The sequence below is a fragment of the Xiphophorus maculatus genome, chromosome 1, assembly GCF_002775205.1.
Source record: "Xiphophorus maculatus strain JP 163 A chromosome 1, X_maculatus-5.0-male, whole genome shotgun sequence".
Lineage (NCBI taxonomy): Eukaryota > Metazoa > Chordata > Actinopteri > Cyprinodontiformes > Poeciliidae > Xiphophorus > Xiphophorus maculatus.
The window spans coordinates 21,242,493-21,262,831 of record NC_036443.1 but is presented as its reverse complement, the minus strand read 5'-3'; the positions used below and the strand labels follow the sequence as shown (position 1 = coordinate 21,262,831).

General features: G+C 37.5%; 1 protein-coding gene across 1 annotated transcript; it reads left to right on the top strand.

Moving 5' to 3' along the window:
• The first annotated feature begins 7,584 nt into the window (after positions 1 to 7,584).
• LOC102236340 (dual specificity protein phosphatase 7-like) lies at positions 7,585 to 13,553 on the top strand. Its single transcript, XM_005805677.2, has 3 exons — positions 7,585 to 8,321; positions 9,609 to 10,037; positions 10,868 to 13,553. The coding sequence occupies exons 1-3, from the start codon at positions 7,952 to 7,954 to the stop codon at positions 11,167 to 11,169; spliced, it is 1,101 nt and encodes a 366-aa protein (XP_005805734.1). The 5' UTR covers positions 7,585 to 7,951; the 3' UTR covers positions 11,170 to 13,553.
• The last annotated feature ends 6,786 nt before the right edge of the window (positions 13,554 to 20,339 follow it).

Here is a 20,339-nt window from a genome sequence, read left to right as displayed (position 1 = left end):
AAAAGTTAAAGAACAAAATAATCAGCAATTTTTTGTAAGCAGGCAACGTTTACTCACATTTATGGGAAAATTAAGCTTTTACAGTGTTGCATTTAATTTTTCTCCAAAAAAAAAAAAACTAATATTGTATTCTTTTCCAATAGCCACCTGTATTCCCTTTACTATGGCAAAAAACTAAAATGAAGAATCTTACTAGACGCGCATCATCGCCCCCTGGCGGTAATCAAGGTGAGAGTGCATGACTCCTTTCGCAATACAACATCGTAACTGTAATGTCCCTAGAAGGAGTATTTCATCGGAAAAGAGAACTGATTCAGCCAAACCAGAACTACCTGGTAAGTCAGTTCCAGAAGAAATGATAGAATGCTGTCAGGGTAGTTTATACTGAACAGACGGAATGAGTGTACTGTTTATGTATTCTTAAAAGCTTTAGCATACACAGCTTTTAGGAACTGGAAGTGTTGCATTTGAAATAATATATTGCTCATTCCAATTTAATTCCATCTATTCATTTATAATAGAAACAACTTGATGGTTTGGAAGGTTTTTGTCAGAAATAAATTATTAAATGTGTTAAAGGTATAGCTGAGTTAACATTGCGACAACACCAGAAAGGTTGATTTGTGATCGTGCCAAAATAACTTTATTCATTTCCTAGTTTATTCTCAGTGGTTTCTTTATAGTAATCATTTACTCATCAACTAAGGCTGATCAATCAAAAGCATGTATGAAGTGTATGCTTTACACTTTTTTGTCAAGGAAGCCGGCTGCAACTGTAGTGGGAAACATGTAACCTCTGTTTTTGTGAATAGAAATACTGGTATTGCGTTGGAAAAGTGGTCAGTAACAAAGCTATTCTGTTGTTTCATCAAAATGCATTTAAAAGTGGATTAAAAGTATAGAACAGTTTCCCCCCCCCACACACACACACACACACATATATATATATATATATATATATATATATATATATATATATATATAGCCTATATATATATAAACATAATTTAAAATCATTTACAAATATATTTTTACTAGGGATGTTCTGATATGAAAATTGGGGCCAATATTGATACCCAATAAGAATACTGCTGTTATGGTCAATGACCTGATACATATTGTATTTCCTTACAATTTGACACTGTACAAATGACATCACCTGTAGAGATGATACAGGAAAAAGAATAAGATTATAAGAGAGATCAGGCTGGAGCTACAAGAAGATTTTCAGTAGATACTCGTACCACACAGGAGACTCCACTTCGACTTTCATTTGATTTAGTGAGGTAACTGTGTGATTTGACAAATGTTATTATTTATTTATTATTATAACATTAGTGCACATGTCAAATGCATCTCTGTAAATTGGAACATTATTCAAAGGTTAATTTATTACTTTAACTAAAAAAGGAAAATTCATTTATAGATACATTACACAAAGAATAATGTATTATAAAGAGTTTATTTATAGTAATTTTGTTAATATGTTCGACTCTCAGTAAAAACCCACAAGTCAGTATATCAGAAAATGACAATGTTAAGTGAGAATACAAGAAAATGCATGTCTATTTTAGAAATGTCAACCTATTGAAGAGTAGGTGCTTGCAGTTTAAGCCCTCATTACTTGGTTGCGGCTCTTTTTCATGAATAACTGCATCATGGTGTGGAGGCGATCAGCCTGTAGCTCTGCTCATGTGTTAAGAAAGTCCAGATTGCCTCAGCAGTCTTCAGCTTGTTTACAGTTGGGGAGTTGGTCCTTCATCTCCCTTCTGACAACACTTCATATGTTTTTTTCTGGGGCTTAGGTGAACATAATTTCCTGTGATTTGATCAGTTATTAGCACTTTTGGCAGTTTGCAGGGCCCATAATGTGCTGGAAAACGTAATCAGCATCTCTATAAAACTTGTCAGCAAAGGGAAACTTGGCATGCTTTAAAATTCCCACACAGAGCAGGTTGGTACTGAATTAATCAATAACAGTGAAATATAGGGTCTACTCTCATAAAAACAAATCCAAACTCAAAACTTTTTCTGATCATGAATGTTAACGGTTGATAGGTGCATCATTGTGTTCATTAGGTAGTGTGCAGCAATGTAGATGAAAACATATTTTTTAAATTTGAAAACTGTTTTTAATTATCAGTCACAAATTTTGTTGTAGTAGAAGAGAATCCTTTTCTATCAAACATCTTACATGCAGAAAGATCATCTCCCAGCAGGTAAACCTAATTATTTTTTGATAGTTATTTTAGAAAAACAATATGTCCTAAATAAAAATCTTTTTCTTTTCAGTTTTTTTTTCTTTTGTCAAAGTTGAAACATTTCAGTATGACAGTTTTTTTGAAAAAAAGATTGAAAGGAAGAAAACAGATCACACATACAGAGGATGCAGCGCTGCTGTTCATGTCCGGCTTTGTTGCCAGTAGCTCTATTTCATTTACTCTGGGGAAAATGCTGCCAGGTGATTTCACTTTGCATCTTTAGTACCTTGGCAAAGTAACCACACCGTTGGAACTTTTCAGTACTTTTTTCTCATTACAGCTACAAACCTCAACATATTTTCCTGGGATATGAAGTGAAAGACAAATACAAAATAGCAGATAATTATGAAGCGGAAGGAAAAGATTTTATGGTTTATTTTTTTTAATAAAAATTTAAGAAGTGAGCGATGCATTTGCATTCAGCCCCATTACTCTCATACCCAAAAATAACAACTATTGCCTCAAAATGCTTTAAGAAATCACCTAATTAGCATAGAATTTATTTTAATCTGAGTATTAATGTGATTGTTTTACGCAGCCTCAAGTGGTTTGTTAGATAACATTAGATCAGGTATAAAGTTATAGTTAGAGATGTTCAAAGCAGGGTTACAGTATAAAACAGCATCCCATGTTTTCAAGATCCCATGGAACACTGTTCTCACTGAATACCCAGCTACTGTTGTTATGTGATCAACAAAATTTTACTGGTTGTATTTAAATCTGAATCTGTCAATATGGGTTAGGTTACACTGGGATGAAGTGGATTGACTTAATTAATTGAATTCATTGCTTCAGTTAGCAATGAATTCAACCAGTGCTTTGAATTTGCATTTGTTGTAAATTGGCATAATACAAATGAAATTAATTGAACTGAGCTGAATTCAGCTGAATTGATCTGAACTGACCTAAAGTTAGTTATTTATAGTGCCACTGTTCTCTCTGCCCTGTTGCAGAAACTGTTTCTTTATTGTCAAGGCTTAGTATAATCCTTCCTTGTTAGTAATATTGTTTCCTTTATTATAAAATATTGCACAATCTGGTTCCGTGTTTGTAAAATAATTAGGTGTGTCAATAACTTCATACTAATGATGTGATGCAATAATAATGTTCCACTAAGATTGCATTGTGTTACTTTGTTGAGAAATATCACACACTCACATGATCTGAAACCAACAATAACATGAAGCCATTGTACATCTAACTAACCAGGTTATTAGTTTTGTATGCTCTACTTTATTGCATATCTAAACTGGTTTAGATTTACAATAAAGTTCTCCTGACAGGTAGATTATATCTAATATTTTATGACGTTTAGAAGTGCAGAATTGCTTCTGTTTCTAAAAAACCCATCAGTTTAATCAAAATTAAACTGATGGGGGTTTTTTTAGCTTGTATTGTAAAAATAAACTTAAGATGTACAAAATAGGTCTGTTATGTGGTAACAGCTTGAGGGCAGAACCATTCATGTATTGCAGTAGGTGGCATGCAAGGCTTCACCACGTGGGGGCGTAGTGGGTCTCCTGTTTCTGCAGATGTGTGGCTCTCATATTAGACGCCTCCTTCCTGAGCTGATGACTCATAACTAGTGCAGGAGCCTTTTTTTCCCATGAACCACGAGAGAGTATGAGGATATTATGTTTCACATCCAGATAATGTGGAGGATCACTGGTTTTATTAAATTGCACCCAGCACACATTCGTGCAGCTCAAATCCTGTTTCAGTGTAACTGGCATGCTTAATCAGATATGGGTAATTAAAGATAATAAAAATAATAGAGCAGAGATATTTTCCTGCTGGTAATCATTTGATCCGTAGTTTTTTTTTTTTAAGAGTTGTGTGAGTGATCGCCACATTTGCGCGAAAATTGCCCTGATATCACTCCTGCATGCAGAAGAATATCATGAATGAAGCCGATGTTTGTCTCCCATCTGTTTCAGCTTGGAATTTATCCCGCAGAACATCTGCAGATGACCACCATTTCCGCATCCGCCACACACGCATAAAAGCCCTGAAAGCAGCACTTGACCTGAAAAACCCTCCGACTCCGTGAAGCAAGGATGGTTTTGATCCTCTCCACTCTGGGAGAATCGCTTTAAATTCACCTTTAAAGCAAAATTTGTGGTAAAAACAGGAATGAAAGTGGAGCATACATATTGTTTTATAAAACGGGGTTTTAATCAAAAACTCAAGTTGTACTCTACATACATTCAGATGTGTTGATGTTGGATCAGTTGCAGATTTTATTTGTGGGTTTTGATCACTACAAGAGTTATAGGAGCGAATCCTTGTACATCTCCTGACCTCTTTGTCACACTTCATTTCCCTCCATTTATATGTGCATGCTGGCTTCACAGCTTCTTATCTCGGCAAGTTTTGTAGAGGGCTCGTCTGAAGCGGCAAATCATGTGGGCATGAGATGCCATGGGCAGAGTGTGGGGGTGTACATGCGTGTGTATGTATTTAAAAAAAAACAAAAAAAAAACTCAGGTTACATGTTGGAGACAGGTGCAGACATGGTGATGCAGTGTAGCGTGGCGATAATATGATGTCGGTTGCTGCGTAATCAGGTAATGCTTGAGAGGGCCTGTGGGTGAGTGAATGTGTTTGCAGGTTTTAGCTCCATTCCTCTCTGTGTTAATCCTGATGCCATGCACATCTGTGACTCCCCCCGCCCCCTCACCACCTCCCCTGCTGCCGACCCCACTCACGTGTGCTCACAGATCCGCTGCATGGCTGGATTCCCACTGCAAGCATCTCACTGCCGCTATTCCTCTCTCTCTCTCTCCAGACTCTTTATTCATAATTCTCCTACATCATTATACGTCTTAGTAATAAACCATACAGAGATGCTCAGGAGGAATATGCCCTTGTGAAAGACACACATGTGTAATATTAATTATATGTTTTAAGTCCTCAATTTTCTTTCCAAAACTTAAGGCTGAGGTCTGTTTTAGGAATGTGTCTTATCTTGTAATGTCATTTTGTTCATAGGTGACATCATTCTTCCACTGAGGACATAGCCAGTTAAGTGCACTCTGACTCATAAACAGTTTCGATTCATTTGGATTATGACCAACTGTACTTTAGATTTGGGCTTGTGAATTCAATGTCAAACCTGGATTGCAAAAACCATCAAATCTAGATGTGTGCTAAAAACCATGGACTAAATCATAGAATAAAACAGTTTAGGGTCATAAGGTGTAGAAAGCAAGAAGACTAAATGACCTAAAGCCTTCTATCTTTGCTCATTTCATACCACTAACTACATATCTGTTTGTTAGATCTCTTGCAACAACAAGCATCTAGTGACACACAACTAGAAGAGACAAAACAGTCACAAGAGATGTGGAAGTCCTAAAATTCCAAACTTTTCCAGACTCAAATTCCTATGTTATCTGTAAAATTGAAACATGTCATACCTGTACTGAATTGTGCTACATTTGAAGCATATTTTTCATACCACATTTAGTAAACTTTCATACCTTTTTCTGAATTAGTTTTGAAAACCAGCCGTTTCAGCACTTACTTGGGAATTTGAACCAGATTCAGTTTAAGACTCACTACTCTAGTTTAAAACGTATTTGAAAAACAATGTAAGAAAATCAGTTTATTTAGTAGTTTATACTTTTAGCTTCTTACTGTGTTTTTAGAGCTTAATTTGAGGCAAATTCAACAACTGGCGAATAAGGTTATTGGTATGTATTAATGATTATTTCATAAATAATCATTGATAAATGATAATTTACCAAATAATAATTTAATAAATTAATTAATTTAAGCTATTTTAATTGAAAACAGAACAACTGAGTTCTGTTTTTCAGAACCTAATTGAAAACCAGAGGATCCAGAAAGTTATTTGAGGCGAGGGAGTGTGAGGTTAGTTTAGTTCTGAGAGAAGTGGAGGTTTAATAGGTTTTGGCAACACACCATATTAGGTCCTGGTGATTTTTTACTGATTTCCAGGGAGGATGAAGTAGGCCAGACAGGTAAAAGTATGAGGAGTATGAAGAGAGAGAAAGATCAGTGGTGGGCTTTCTTTGACTGAAGTTTCCAGTATGTACACCTGTAAATACGCTTTGTGTATGTGTGTAAAAGCACCAGCAGACACTTTTGCTGAAGCTGTGACGAAGAAAATTCTAAATAGACCAGGGGAATGTTGTTGTGACATAAAAAACTGTGAGAATGCATTTCCATATCCACTGAAAGTCTTCCTTTGAAAACTAAATGTTCCCATTTAGTGATAACTGGGGGGGGGGGGGAATGTTTATTTGCACTTGTAACATTTTGTACTTCACCAAATCTCTCACACATACAGTACAATCCAACTGATACACTGTTTATAAGTAGAAACAATATTATTACATTGTATTTCTAGTTCTATTTAATCTATTAACTGAGCATATCCATTGACAAAACCCACTGATTTTCAAACTTTGAACTGGAACAGTGTTCGCTTGAGAACAACCACCACCAGCGATAAGTACCACAAATGAGTACCATAACAGGTGCGCCTCAACAATAGAACAATAGAATGTCTTCAAAGTTTTATTGTAGTTATTCAAATTTGGACGATTATAGCTTGTAGCTAATGGACATATATAATAGTCAGAAAATTGCATAAGGTCCATAAAAATGTCCATAAAAATGCAGGCACCTTTTGCATGAATGACTGCATCAGTGTTTGAGTTGTTGAGTAATTTTAATAGCCCTGCCACTCCTGAGAATGTTCTGTTTCTCCATTTGTTGATTGTTGTGGTTGACTGGAGTCCTAACAACTTAAAAATAGCTTTACAACTTTATCCAGGCTAATAGATGACAAATACTTTGTTTCTTAAATTTCTTTTGCATGATGTTTTGGTGTGTGAGTCCTACTTCCTGTTGTCAGACAGGTTGTTCTAAACTAATTTCTTTGATGTGCCTGATAAAATACTAGTTAATCACAAATAATTGATTATTGATTATGGGTAAATATTTTATTTACACACATTGCTTTTTAATTTTTTTTAGTGTGACAAAAGAAGGCAAAAATAGCTTAGAACAAATCTTGTACAGGATAATTATTTTTTTCATAGCACTGTATATGAGTTTTACTTCAGAAAGTGAACTTTTCCATGATATTGTTAGTTACTAGGATCCATCCGTGGGGAATAAAACAACGTATTGGCAAGGGAAAGCAGTTTCTCCCTAATACAGTAATCTCAAACAGATTTCATTCAGACATTCCAGACTTTGTGATAACTCTGCTATGACTTTAAATTGTATGAGCAAACTCCTCCCATCGACTCGCTCTTCTGTCATCTGAAAAAAAAAAAAAAAAAGTAAAGAGAAAAAAACTCGCATGCATCGGAATGATATAAACGACAATGTGCTCGCTGAACCTTGGTACGGCGTGGAGCAGCTGGAGTTGATTAGGACTTTTTCTGGCAATAAAAACACTGACATTAAAGTGGAAGTAGAAGTGTTTAGAAACTCTTCGTCTCGCTGGGACAGCTCTCACTTACTGACTGATGGAAAGAGAGAGGAGGAAAAAGGGGAAATCTTTTCGCTCAAGCAGAAGCGCCATGGACTGGCGGAACAACATTTAACGCTTCTTTCTTTTTTTTTTTTTTCCTTCTTGACGTTTTGGGCGCAATGACGGACTAAACAAAGTATTCCGAGTGCTTTGCGTGTAGCATGAGACTGAGTGCGACATGTCTAACGCGAGGCCGAGTAAGAGTGTGGAATGGCTGCAGCTGAAGTTGGAGACCGGAGGCACTTCTCTGCTCCTGCTGGACTGCCGCTCACACGAGCTGTATGAATCATCCCACATAGAGACCGCCATAAACCTGGCCATGACGGGGCTCATGCTGCGGAGGTTCAAGAAGGGCAACATCCCGATCCAGACCGTCATCCCCAAACACGAGGACAAGGAGAAGTTCGTAAGGCGGTGCAAGACGGACACGGTGGTCCTGTACGACGAGAGTTCCGCGGACTGGCAGGACAGCGGCTCCCCGGCCACTGTGTTGTTCCTGCTTCTTAACAAACTGCGGGAAGACGGCTGTAAAGCGTACTTTCTTGAAGGTAACTATTTTTAATGTCAGTATAAATTTAGAAACGATTAAATTATTCGTTAAGGACATGTGTTTTTCGGATGGATTTGACCAGTGCAGTTTGACACTTAGCGCTGTAACTGTAAACTAGACCGGAAAAAAAAAATCATTTGAAATGTTTCCCATTTGGACGGCTGTTCTTTTTTTTTTTCGTTCGTTAAAGTATGTGTACGTCTCTGTTATTATTATGTTGTAGAGACTGACTTGTGAGCTCATCCCGTGTCGTGTGGTTGCAGTTTGAAAGCTGCTCAAAAGTTTGTGTCACTGCTGAGATTCTCAATTAAAATTCCAAAATGGCTGCGGCATGTTTCGCTCCAGCAGGAACAGACATGTATTTCATGAATGGCCCGTCTCGGGGGTCTTACACTTCTGGATACCAAAAGTAAATATGCTTTTCTGCTTTTACCGTTTCGATAAGCATAGTCTGGTTTCTGGTATTGTCATATCTAAATCAGAGAAAAGCAGGATGTTGGTTTTTTTTTGAGTGTGTGTTGCTGCACACCTTTGGTCAGCTAGCTGAAAGAAGGTAAACCTACCTGTTTGGGGCAGGTTTTACACTTAAACTGTTTTCTGATTGTGACGTAAAGTAGTTGTGCCCCCTCCTATTTATTTATTTACACCACTGCTCAGCTGGTTGAAATAAGGTTATTACACTTTTCTTTTGCTTACAAGAATGAAAAAAAATGGCTTACTGGAATTATCTCTGGGGAAAAAGAACGATTGGTATGTGTGGAAACTATATGTTAATTAATGTTATAGATTAGATTATTCAAACTTTAATAATCTGTAGTAATACATTCGTAGCTATGTTATATTATTATATCTGCTGTAGAAATAAATGCTACTTTTCTGTTTTTAAATAAAGTAGTCAAATCATCTCTTATGTTTTTGATAGACATATTAATAAACAAATAGTTTGAATTTATTTTAATATGTACACATGAGGCATTTCAGCGCTAATATCTCTTTTCCATTTCGGTTTTGAAAGATTATAATCTTATGATCCACGGACTAAAAATACTAATCGAAAATATATTGTAATTGTTATCCGTTTTTTAGCCTGAAAAAGTCAATTGCATTTAGACATTTAAGTAAGTTGGAGCATTTAGTTTTAGTACATAGTTTGATATGCAGAAATAGATCATTTCCAATAAAGGAGAAATTCTGAAATTCCGATTTCTGACTGTTTCATTGGCTCATCGTGAACTAAAATAATTCTTTTTAGACATAATTTAACTGTGTTTGTATTTCAATTCAGGTGGTTTTGTGAAGTTCCACACAGTGTATCCAGAACACTGCGAGACCCTCCTGGACAGCTCCTGTCCGAGCTCCTCTCCCCCGATGCCTGTCCTAGGTTTCGGAGGTCTCCGGATCAGCTCGGACTGTTCAGACGGCGAATCTGATCGAGAACCCAGCAGCGCGACGGAATCAGAGGAGAGTCCCGTCCCCAGCAATCAGCCAGACTTTCCCGTCCAAATCCTACCTTACCTCTACCTGGGCTGTGCCAAAGACTCCAGCAACTTAGATGTGCTGGGCCAGTACAACATTACGTACATCCTGAACGTCACACCTAATCTGCCCAACGTGTTTGAGCACAAGAGCCACTTCAGATACAAGAAGATCCCTATTTCGGATCACTGGAGTCAAAACTTGTCCCAGTTCTTTCCAGAAGCTATATCATTTATTGGTAATTATTATGTTTTACTGTCGATTTTAAATTCATTTTACTTTGTAAGTCTAACTGGTTTACACTATTTTGGTGGTTATTTTAGACTAAAGAGTGAACGGTAGAGATGGACCAGTTAATTGGATTGATAATTAGATTGATAGCTCAGATAATAGAAAATCAATGTAATTTTTTATCATTAACTGTAACGCATTTTCTTTATTTGGTAAAAAACCCCAAAAACTATTACCTTTTTAAAGAAAGCCAGGGTACTTATATTTTTCAGGTATATGTTATAGTCCTTAAAATAAAAACAGTCTTTTTGTCATAATCTGAATCAGAATATGAAAGAGAATTGGAAATTGGTATCAGAAAACACAAGTATGATCAGTTTATTTAAAATTCCCTGTGCTTTTCACTTGTTTCCATGGAGGTTTAGTTGAAGGTAAAACAAGAAACTTTATTAATAGTTTGATTACATCACAACACCCTAAATTTACTTGACATATTTTTGTTGTTTTATGGCAGTATTACAGCGCTGCATTTCAGTTTTGCTTTTGGTTTGGTGTTTCTCACCATGACTACACCTGAAACCACAGCTACTCACTCGTTTGGTGGTTGTTGTGTTTGTCACGGGTGGGATTCTCAGTAGGTTCAAACACTGAATGAGGAAGGAAGTGATGTTTCCGCTCCATGGGGTTGGGTTTGATTCTAGCTTTGCAAGCTGACAACTGTCTTCTCACAGCGGGCCTGAGCTAGATTTGCACTATTAAAGGAACACTCATAATGCTGCTAGAATGGTGTTGTTTGTTTACACATTCCTGACCTGGATTTTTCCCTCTCTGCTGCAGATGAGGCTCGATCTAAGCGCTGTGGCATCCTTGTCCACTGCCTGGCCGGCATCAGTCGCTCAGTCACAGTCACCGTGGCCTACCTGATGCAGAGGCTCAACCTGTCTCTAAATGACGCCTATGACTTTGTGAAGAGGAAGAAGTCCAACATCTCACCAAACTTCAACTTCATGGGACAGCTCTTAGACTTTGAGAGGACGCTGGGGCAGCACACACCCTGCGACAACCGCTCTACCAGCGAAGAGCAGCTTTTCTTCACCACACCAACCAATCACAATGTGTTTCAGCTGGAGTCAACATGAGGAGCAGGAACAGTTTTTTATGCTGTTGTTGTTGTTTCCTGTGGTGGTTTTCTGAGCTTGTCAGACGCCTGACTTGCTGACGCAAGCGGTAAGTCAGCAATAGTGTTCAACAACTTCACAACAAGCCTCATTGATCTGTTAAAGCCACAGAATCCATAAGCTCCTGTCTCAATGCCTTAATATCTTAACAAAGAAGCAATCTAACGTTCCACCACATTTGTATTAATGAATGGCCATGTACAGTCATTATAGATGGACTTTTCATAATATTTCTTTTTAAGACTTTAAATGTTTTTGGACTGTTGTTTGTTGTACTTTCCTAGTTTGTTTATGAATAGGCATGGGCTGGTATGAGATTTTCACAGTGTGATTACTTTGAGTAAAAATACAACGGTTTCACAGCATTATTGTGAAATTTTAATTAGAAATGCTTAACATGAGGTAATTCTTTTTATATAACAGAGAAAAGCATAAATCTATTTCTACTGTAGCTGAAATATTACATATAATAAAAATATTATACATTATGCACAATGTATAATATTAAAATCCACAAATAATGAAAAAATTGAATAAAAGTTCATTAACATTTTTATATTAAATGTTACCATAAACAGCTACAGTGTCAAAATTATGACAGAATATCCGTATTATGTGTGTTTTATTATTGGTATGTTCCACAAGTGGTAAAACAACATAATGTTTAGGTTGGTTTCCAGTTCAAGAGTGTAGTAAAGGGTTTTTCTGTCAATTAACTTTATGTTATCATCTGAAAGCCATTGAAATGTCTGGGTTCAACTGTTTTACATTAACAACCGTTGTTATCAGGTTGTTTTTAAATTTACTAAAAGCTAGAAGTTCCAGTTTGGTGTTTAAACCAGACGTGGTTTAAACAGGACAAGTCCACTTTAATCCAAATTCAATTTAAAACCTTATTTTTAACAGCCAAAAGGTCCTATCCAGTTAAGAAATTTCCCTTTTAAATTAATGTGCATTTATCTATATTTATTAATAATTCAGAAACCATAGTGATCAAGGCTCACAAAAATTGAAGTTGTGATGTGGCCAAACAAAGATTGATGCTTTTTAACTATAAATAAATAAAGTTGTATATTTTTTAGAAATTAAGATGTTAACTATAAGGTAATACAAAGAATGATAACTAAGCAGTCTGGGAACTCAAAATGTTTTCATAGTTAGTTCAAGACTATATAGAAACCCAGTTACAAGAACTTGTGCAAAATAATTTTCTTCTTGCTGTAACAATTTAATTTAAAGAAGCTACTCTTAGACTGTTGATTAGTATGGCTAACTGTGCTGTTGGAACCAGCGATCAGCTCCTAACAGATATGCAGCCGTGTTAATAAGAGTTTACAGAACCCTTCTTTAACTCTCAAATATTTTTGAACAGTTTTCTTCTGTTGTAAGTGAAGGAAAAGTTGGGAACCTTCTTCCAGCCATCTAACCCACCAGTGTGCAGCAACAGGTTGGGAAGGGGGCAGCACTACCCTCTGCTTTGAATAGTCAGAACTGGCTTCTAATTAACTAACGACAGAATGGTGTGAAATTTAAGGGGGATTTGAGCTGTAAATGTCAAAAAGCATGGTATAGTTTGATACCGGCCCATGTCTACTTGTGAATAATGCCTTGATAAAATATTTGTGGCCAATCCGAATGTTTTCTGGGGTCCAATATAAGATGTGTTGTTATTTTAGCTGAGGGGAAAAAGCTACCATATGGAGGCAGCTACAGTTTTCCTGCTGCTTGGGTTTTCACAGAAGACTTTTCTAGCATCTGGCAAACAATATATTAAAACTGAACTGTTAGTTACCATGTTGAGATATAATGAAAGACTGGCTTTCCCCACAGTTAAAAAGGAGCAGCTATGTAAGTAAGAAGGGTACAAACAACTGGAAACCCACCTTATTTTGTGTTTTCCTCTGACACTTTCAGCCTGCAGCTACTTCTTCTCATAGGAGTTCCCGTGTGTAAATAGCTTTCATCGCCCTCTCTGTTTCTCTCTCTTCCTCTTTTCGTCATATCTTGTATTTGAACAGGTGAATGAATTTAATGCGTGAAAGGAAATGAGAGGAAGCGAGATTGACCGGAGCGTTCTTACCTCAACAAAGAGACATTTTTCAGGGATTTTTATACAAGTGGGTTGCGCGTCATCTTGGCCTCTTAAAACGCACCCAAGGGCTGTTTTGTTTCATATGTTTGTAACGATGTACATAAACCGTGGTTGCTACGGGAGACATTTTCTGTAAATCATGAAGGATGTGGAAGTGACCCTTGTTGGAACTCTTATGTATAGCATATATTGAGCTAAAAGGCATTCTGTACACGTTTTTACAGCAAATATATTGTATATTTTTACTTGAAAATAGATTCTTTGCCTTTTTTTAATCTAAGCTTTTAGTCGCTAATAGAATGAAACAAAGTGGTGGTATGGTTGAGTCATAACCAAAGAGAGCTGTCTGAGACATTGCAGGCTGTCCAGGCTCAGAGATGTAGTTGTGGTCAAATGTCTTTTTTTTTTTTACTTCCTCTGGCTTCCTGTCTCCACTGAGGTCTGACAAAAAGGCAAGTCACAAGGCTAGATCTGTCAACAGCACATCGCCGACACGCCCTTCAGCCATCAATCAAACTCCACTTAAAGAAAAGAGGAAGATGATACAGCAGTTATTCGGACAGCTCTCCTCTGCAGAAAGCACTAAGAGTTTTCTCGTCTGCCGTTGTGACTTTATTGCAGATTGTGGTTTCGGGTTTAACTGACAAAAGTGCAATATCCTGTCCTCTTTTACAAGAAAGAACAAATGACGTATTTGCACACATGCTGCCATTTAAACTGCAATTGAAATTGATAATAAATTAGGCATGCTTTTCTCGACAAGACTAAATTTCGAACGAGGTTTTGCGTTACGTTGTACATGAGAACACTCAGTGGCCACTTTATTAGGTACACTTTGTTAAGTTCCAAAGAAACATCATGAGGGGGAAGAAAAATTAGGTGACATTATTACAACAGGCTCTTCTGCGTGTCGCAGAAGCCAATGAGCTTCTATGACTTTCACACACAACCTTCCGGTTTATGGAGAATATTCTTAGAATTAGAAAAAAGATCCAGTGAGTTACTTTTATTTTTTCTTCACAATGAACATGCCATATGTGAGGAGTACTAGCAGACTGGATTATGGTGACAGAAAAGCAGCAGTCGCTAAAATAACCACACCTTTACAGCAAAGTGTGCAGAATGCCATCTCTGAACACAATGTTGAATGCTAGAGCAGAGGAGCTACAGAAGCAGAAAACCAGGTGCCAGATTTTCTCTTCTTTGCTGTATTGAATAAATCTGCAGCGACTATCATGTCAATGTAGACATAATCTTTCCTATGAATAATTTTGAAAATATAACTGAAAAGTAAGAGGTGGAAAGATCTCCACGTAAAGATGTCTACTAATGTCTAAAAATGTTTAAAATATGATTTGAGTTCATCAACCAGCCTGACCTTCCACATCATTGTTCATTGATTGGACCTATTGACTAAAAAAGGTCAGGTTTTTTTTCACGTTTTCCATTTGGTTAAATAAAACTAGTACTGACCAAACTATAAGCATTAAAAGTTGCCGCATACTATTAAGGGCAGAAGTGAGATGTGTCTCTTGTCTATGGACAGTTTGTTGTCCTGTCATCATAGCTGAACTGACAGGAAACTGATTATTTCCTAGATTTCTTTCTAAAGATGTTGACTAAATGTTTGTGAGCCCATACATAAAAATTAGATTTTTATATCCTATAAAATAAGCTAAAATATCGCTTATTTGGACATCCTATGAGCCATTTCTAAATGTAAGCTTAATCAAAGACCCTGGAACTCACTGGTCTCCCTTTTAACCATAACAATACAGCAGTAAATGTCTTCATGTGGACGACTTAGGCAAATTTCCACAGAAAGTCTTTTTCAACAGAGTTTAGCTCAGTACTTCTGTGCTTAAATATGTGTGAATTGTAGCTGAAGCTTCTCCTCTTTGTTTGATCGTATCTCAGTATTATCAGCTGTTTGCATCCACAATCTGCACAACTTGTGCGCAACCGCAAAACATTCAGCGAGCTAATTCAAAATGAGGTGATGAAATTTGGTGTCAGTGAGTTCATACTTAGCAGACCAACCTTTTGCTGCAATTACTGTTGCAAGTGTTTTGCTTTTGCATTTTCTAGCAGCCTGGCTCATCTGGAGACTGATTGTTTCTTCCAACTCAGTTCAAGCTACGTAGCTCAAGCTTAGTTGACTGAATGGGCTGGATGACTGAGTGAGCAGATCTCTGTGAGATGTTGTTTTATATCCTAACCCTGGTTCAGGTTGGTTTACAACTTTATCACTGATCTAGCTGTTGTTTTTATTGCTCTTTATGACGCCATGTGTTCGCTAGAACACCTCTGAAGCCTTCAAAGAATAACTATTTTTATCCCGAAATGAAATGACAAACAAATGCATATTTACTAATCGGATAGCAATTTGTTGTACTGGATTTTTTGTAAGGGTATCGGGATTAAGGGAACAGTTACCAACGGAGGCCAAGCTTTCCAATAGAGAAGGAAACGGCATTGAGTTCAACTTTGAGCTGGATCCATTCAGCATCTCATATTTTGATAACTGTCCATCTTATGACAGGCTCTGATACTCCTCAAAAGCTGTTCACCTTCACTTTCCGGGCAGCATGAAGAGACTTGCCTGGCACCACCTCTCTGTGGTCGGAAAAAAACTAAACTGTTGAATGATGGCTTTTCGAACATGACTGAACCTGGCAAGCCACATACCTGCTGGGCAAAGCTGTGATTAAGGCTGAAAAGACACCCATGGTAAGGAAATGGTGAGCTGTGGTGTCTGTGGATGATGGAAGATAACCAATAATTATAGAGTCCTTATCTGGAGCCGACACTATACATCTGTGGTACAACAGCGGTGTTGTACAAGAGTACAGAATGATTTATGTTACTGCACACCTTTAAATACCAGTTTTTATGGCTGTCGCTGTGCAGGGCCTTTTGATTTAATGCAAATTAGGTTTCTGTGTGTGGCTGCAGACATTTGCCTCTTTTTTATGCCAGACTTTTTTTTTTTTTTTTTCTCCTGAATGTCTGACCTGTGAGTTAAAGCTATTTGTAGCCTGTAATTGTAATTTAACTATGTTCTTTTGGCAGCTTTAAAGATCTGTGTGAGGTCCCCACACTTAAGTTGCTCCATAAAAACACACACAAAAAATGTTAATCTGCTCATAAAATAATGAAGTACAGCTTATTGAGAAGGGTGATTAAACATTTTAGGGTCAATCCCTCAAACAAAATTAATGACATGATCAGGGCAGTGAATTGTGATCTCATCTATCTGAGTAGGCCTAGGTTTTAGTAACACAATCGCACGGCCATTTTTGTCCTCTTATGATCTCTTGAGAAGGGAAGCAGAGGCTAATGTTATGTTTACTCAGCAGTCACTGCTGGGGAAGCAGATGTGCATATGAGTGGATTTTAGTTCACTGTGGGGGCTGGAGGGGGCTTGTGCATGTTTTTAGGCCTGTTTATAATGTGTGTATTTGTTTGTGTGTGTGTGTGTGTGTGTGTGTGTGTGTGTGTGTGTGTGTGTGTGTGTGTGTGTGTGTGTGTGTGTGGTGCAGAGCAGAAGTCAGTCGGCACTGGTTCACACCTGCTGTGGTTGGAAGAACATAGTTAACATAGTGACACTTTCACAGCTGCTGTGCTTCTGCTGCACAATAACAGGGAGGGATTCTTTTGAATTAAGCCCAGAACTTTATATTTAGCGTGCACAAATCTACTTTGTTATGCTGATAAAACAATGCCTTAAACAAATCTAACATCTAAACAGTGGGTCATTATTATCGCCTCTATGTTTGGCAGTGCTGCTGTAAAAAGCTGTTCTCGTGTGAATGACTGCACACAACTTACTTCAGGGATTTCTGGTCCCAGTTGTCTCACTCCACTTGTGTACAGCAGATGTTCAGGCCCGCAGAGAATAATCCTAATCTCAGTGTTTGGCTGCATGCTGTCTCTGACATCATGGTGCTCAGGATGGGATGACATCATGGCTGCAGCGTTCTCATCTGAGCCGTGCAGTTGGTCTAATCACTAAATGGCTGCACCAACGTTTTGGCTTTAAGATAGAGCTACTGTGCTTTATTTATATATATAAATATATATATTTATTTATAAATATATATATATATATATATATATTTGCTCTTTTGTCACTTGAATGTTTTAGATAATCAGACCAATTTTAATGTGGTATGAGGATAGCCTGAAATAATGTCATTTGAAATAGCTACTAAGTTCAAAATTAATTTACCTCCTCAAGAAATTATGAATTGATAAATAACTTATTTTGCACACTGACATGTTTCCTTGAATGAACTTTAAAAAAATACTCCAATTTGTTACAGCTAATTTTATTGGTTTTGCTCAAATTCTAATTCTGATTTGTATAATTCTGAAGTCAGAATTTTAGCTTGAGCAAAACTAATAAAATTAGCTGTAGGTTCAAAGAAACATTGTTTTTTAATAGGAGTGGCCATCTTTCTAAAAATAAATTCAAGAGCGCATCAATGACTCATCCAGGAAGTCACAAAAACGCAAGCTATGTTCAAACTATGAGTATATCTTGTCTCAGTTGCCTATGTTATGGTGAGTGTTCGGGATCCGACAATAAGAAAGTGGCTTGGTCAAAGTAGTAAAAGTGGTATCTGTAAGGAGAGCTCCATAAAGAAAAGAAAGGTACATCCCATATTTGCCATAAAAACATCTTAATGAGCTCCAAGACTTTTTTGGAAAGTATTCAGTGGACTGAGTCAAAAGCGAAACTTCTTGTAAAGGGTGTGACCTGTTACGTCTTACAAGAAGATAACATTTCAGAAAAGCAACGTCATACTTGAAGTCAAACTTGGTGGTGGCATCGTGACTTTTCATTTCAGAGTCATCAGTTGCAATTCAACCCTAAGAATACAGTACCAGAATAATCTAGTCAAAGTCTGGACTGGAAGCTAGTGTGGGGTGACTTTTAGCATACCATTCATGCTCAAAGACGCTCCCAAAACTCCCCCACAAAAATGTAAAAGACTTGTTGCCTTCTTGATGGCAGTTGTTGCTGTCAAGGTTGGTACACTCAGTTATCAGGTTTTCAAGGCAATTATTTTTCACATAGGGACATGCTGATTTATTTATTTTTTTTCCTTTATAAATAAAGTCCTATTGTCAAAACCGGATTTTGCATTTACCCAAATTGTCTTTGCCTGACAATAAAAGTCATTATTAATGGGAAACATTAAGTGTGACGAAAAAGCAAACACTGAAGAACTCACTGAAGGAGCGCTTTTTCTCAGTACTGTGTAGTGTATACAAAAGCAGCGATGGTAAAATTGTCGTTGTCTTCAAAGACCTTTATAGAAATCCTAGAAATAGTCTTTAGTTGGGCCATATAGTGGGATGAGTGACTGCGGTGGAACGGTATGCGTGAACATGCCAGGGATTTCATCTCCCATTTTACGGGGATTGCCAGTCCTTTCCCAGAGCTCTTGAATTACATTTAACGTATTTGCTTCCTACTTCCCCATGTACATAAGGAAATACGCCTCTGTAAAAAAGTCAGACCTGCTCTCCTACATACATATAGATGAGTGAGTCATTAAGACATTCAGTGAGGCCTGACTGTTTGTGTTCTCGCTCTATTTGAAAAGACCAAGTTAACTGCAAGTTATTTCAGTCTAATCCTCATGTTTGCTGCGTTGTCACGCAGAAGGATATCTGCTGGACCTTTAAGCCAACTAACAGGAAGTTTCTTATCACTTCTACAACCTACGACAGATAAACTATCTGTTTAAAACAGAGCTCTCGTGACTCCTCGGCCCTCTCTGAAAGACATGTATGTTCTCCCAGGCACCGGAGTAAGTGTGAGTTTTGGCAACCCAAATAGTGGGTCATGTGTAAAGCAGAGCCACATGGCACATCCTTGTGGCAGACTGAGGCAGCCATCTGTTAGCACCAGAAGTCTCTAGTTTCGTGGCCAATTTCACCATGCGGCGAAGTACGGTAGAGTGCTCTGGCCAAGCACAAAGTGATGTTTGTTTGCAGTTTAATCTTTGGCTACGTAAATGAAAAGGGAACCTTCTTTGTGTCCTCTGAGGCCCAACACAAATTAAAGGTCATCTGTCTGTCATGTGGTCACATTAAGAAAAAATGATAGAGGAGGAGGCGCTGCTGGGAACTGCCTTGCTGCCTGGCATGCCATTTACACATGGCCATATGCTGTTTCCTGTCAGAAATCTTTCAGTAAGTTAAATAGAATGTTCCTACGTTTGTAAAATACTTTGAATTGGCCTGAGACGTTTATATTACACAATAAAGAAAAATGTTCAATCTTTTTACGTTTTCTGTCAAACTGTAATGGATTTTGTTGGGACTTAATGCAATAAGCCAACATATAATAACTAAACTGTGATATGGAAAGCCATGTTTTTCTTATGAACAACTGAAATTGTCATGATGTGTGTGGTGATGATGGACCCAAATGCAGTAGACAGAGGCGCTGAGTAGATTTTGTAGTTTTAATAAAAAATAAGTAACAAAAAACAACAAAATAAAAAGAAACCTCAAGGAGCCAGAGCTGAACAAAAAGTATAAAGACAGGGTAAAAGATGGGAGGATACCGATGGGAAATTAACGGGGGGAACCAGTGAGGAGTGAGAGCAGGAGAAGTGTTTAAATACTGTGAGGACGAATGCTGGAAGAAAAGACCAGAGAGAAAGGTTTGCAGGTGTGAGGGGAGAGAGCAGAAGGCAGACTGGTGGGAGAGGGGCAGCGAGGGGCAAAGAAGAGCAATACAGGAAACTGAGAAAATGAATCTAAGAGTAACAAAGAAAATCAAAATAAGGAAGAAATAAACATAAATGAAAATCACTATGAAAACCTGGACTAATGTAAAACAGAAACAAGGCTTATCTAATGAAAGAAAGAGACTTAGGAACACAGAATAATGATAACTGAAAACCCCAAAACAACTGAGGATCTGACTGAAATGTACGATTTGTATTCAGGCTTCTTTAGCCTGATATACCTACCATAAATTAGATCCAGTAGAAGTGATTGCCCTCAAAAGATACCA

Excerpts from the sequence above, each read along its gene's own strand:
- LOC102236340 (XM_005805677.2), top strand. The coding sequence starts at position 7,952 with ATGTCTAACGCGAGGCCGAGTAAGAGTGTGGAATGGCTGCAGCTGAAG. Across the intron at positions 8,322-9,608 it reads TAAAGCGTACTTTCTTGAAG|GTGGTTTTGTGAAGTTCCAC; the intron begins GTAACTATTTTT and ends ATTTCAATTCAG. Across the intron at positions 10,038-10,867 it reads AGAAGCTATATCATTTATTG|ATGAGGCTCGATCTAAGCGC; the intron begins GTAATTATTATG and ends TCTCTGCTGCAG.